Raw genomic sequence first — 2,500 nt, 5'->3', positions numbered from 1 at the left:
TGTCTGTCATTTTTTTCTATCTCTCATTCTTTCTTTCTCTCATTCTCTCTCTCTCTCTCTCTCTCTCTCTCTCTCTCTCTCTCCCTTTCTTTCTTTCTTTCTATATATTCCACTCTTTTCCCTCCCTCACCTCTTCCCGCCTTCCCCTCCCCCTCCCCCTTTTCGCTCCTTGATATAGAAATCCTTTTTTTTAATCTTGAGTTCACCCCAGACCGCCCCCCCCTCCCCCCGGGCGCTCTCCCACACCGCTCCCCCCCTGTTCCTCTCGTATCGTTCACCCTCCTACACCGTTCCCCTTTCACTGTTTCCCCCTCACCTATTCATTCATTTTGTCCCCCTTTTCGCCGTTCCCCCCACCCCGTTCCTCTCGTACCGTTCACCCTCCCACACCGTTCCCCTCACATTGTTTCCCCCCCACCTATTCATTCATACCGTTCCCCTTTTCTGCATTCCCCTCCAAGCTGTTCTCCTCACACCGTTCCCTTCACGCCGTTCCTTTTACAGATGGCCCTGAGAACGTGCAGGCGGCTGAACGTGTGACTGTGGGCGAGGGCGGCGCAGCGACCGTGGAGTGTTCAGCGACCGCCAACCCGACGCCCACGCTCACCTGGACTAAGGACGCACACATGCAGAACACGTGAGGGCTATCAGCTGTTCGATCAGCTGTTTTTTGTTTTGGTTTCGATTTTTTTCTTCTTCTTCTTTTAAGTCTAATAGTATCAGGACTAGATTGCTATCACTATGAAAAGTGGGTTTTAGTTGAAATGTGAAGGAGAAAAAATAGTTTTCTCGTTGAAGATAGGTCACAATTAGAACAAATAATTAACACAATAAAGCGTTAAAATCAATTTTAAATCAGGAATACGACTAAAAAAAATATTTACCATCATAAACAAAAACAAAAACACAACAATAGCTTCATTAAGCCAAATTTCTATAGAAACTGTGTCGACGTTTTGTTTGTCCCTATTCTCTGGTGTTGCTTTGTAGCCACGAACGAGAATTAGGAAGTGTGTGTTATGTGTTATTTGTTAAAGAATATGCCGACAACATAATAGAGTAAGTTCGTGTTAGCGTTAGTCTGCAAAGGTAGAATGGGAGTGTGTTATGGGAAATGTGTTATGTATTATGGGAAATGTCTTGAGTGTTACGTGTCAAGGGAAATGTCATACGTGCTATGTGTTAAGAAAATGTGTCACGTTTTATGTGTTGAGGGAAATGTCTAAGGTGTTAAAGGAAATGTCTTATGTGTGTTATGTGTTTTGGGGAATGTCTGTTTGAGAAATCTGTTATTTGTTGATCTTTCTTGAGTGTTCCAGTTGTTTCGCTTTTTGCTTTTAGATGATGTTTGGATACGTGAGTGAGGGATATGTCAGTGTAATGTCCTATGAAGAAGAGAGTATTAGTGGATGCGTGAATGAGGGATATGTCAGTGTAATGTCCTAATGGAGAAGGGAGTATTAGTGGATACGTGTGAGGGATATGTCAGTGTAATGTCCTAATGTAGAAGGGAGTATTAGTTGCCAGTCATATATGAGCGACCGATATGTTGATGACATGACTGTTTAGAGAAAGAAGGATTAGCTAGCCTTCGTCCCTCACGTTCTCACGTTCTCATGTCCCTCATGACGTTCAAAGAAGTTGAATGACATCTCTTTTCCCCCTTGACAGGACGGCCCAGACCCTGAGCACGGGCGAGGGCGTGGCACGGCTGGTGCTCGACGAAGCCACGTGGGCGGATACGGGCGTGTATCTCTGCCACGCATCCAATGTCGTGGCTTCCGCACCGCCCGTCAAGACCAAGATCATTGTCACCCGTGAGTTATTTATTAACGATTATTTGTGAATAATGTTTTTCTTTTCCCTCTTTTTCCCTTTTTCTCTTTCCGTTCTCCCAAGGAATCCCCCCCCCCCCAGACTATCCCCTCGCTTCCCCTCCCCCCTTCCATTCCCTTCACTTACGTCCCTGCCCTCCATCCCGTAGAGGGCGTGAAAGTGGCCTCGGAGGTGGCGGGATCGGGCGGGTCGTGGGCGGCCATCGGAACCAACGGGCGCCTCATCTGCCGTGTGCGAGCCGCCCCCGCGCCCTCCTTCGCCTGGAGCACCAAGGACGGACATACTCTTCAGAACAGCGAGAAGTTCAACATTCACGAGCCACAGGTGAGTAAGACGCGCCTTCAGGAGTGCATGTCTGCTCATTCATGTCTTCGCGTTATTCACTGCATGACTGGAAAAGGTGAGATATAGCAACACGTTATAGAAAACATGTCAGTTCCACTTAACATTGGGAAGTTATTCATTTTCGTTCATAGCTTTTCTGTATATATCCCTTTTTTTTTTCTTTTTTTTTTCTTTTTTTTTTTTTTTTTTTTTTTCTTTTTTTTTTTTTCCTTTTCCTCTTTTTCTTTTTCTTTCTTCTTTTTTTTCTTTTCTTTTCTTTTCCTTTCTCTCTTCTCCTTCTTTTTCTTTCTTCGTCCTTCTCTTCTTCTCATTCTTCTTC

The 2,500-nt window shown here is 45.2% G+C and overlaps 1 protein-coding gene across 1 annotated transcript in view; it reads left to right on the top strand.

The window, feature by feature from the left end:
• Positions 1-2,500, top strand: part of LOC122267895 (nephrin) — a 60,992-nt gene that overhangs the window by 45,846 nt on the left and 12,646 nt on the right. Inside the window, exons 14-16 of the mRNA XM_086532514.1 lie at positions 505-637; positions 1,672-1,817; positions 1,985-2,160. Coding sequence (XP_086388640.1) covers positions 505-637; positions 1,672-1,817; positions 1,985-2,160 — 455 coding nt within the window. The remainder of the gene's footprint in view (positions 1-504; positions 638-1,671; positions 1,818-1,984; positions 2,161-2,500) is intronic.

The sequence above is a fragment of the Penaeus japonicus genome, unplaced genomic scaffold, assembly GCF_977035675.1.
Source record: "Penaeus japonicus unplaced genomic scaffold, GWHDUDI00000001_assembly GWHDUDI00000037, whole genome shotgun sequence".
Lineage (NCBI taxonomy): Eukaryota > Metazoa > Arthropoda > Malacostraca > Decapoda > Penaeidae > Penaeus > Penaeus japonicus.
The sequence above is the reverse complement of the archived record's forward strand: the minus strand, read 5'-3'. Positions and strand labels throughout refer to the sequence as shown.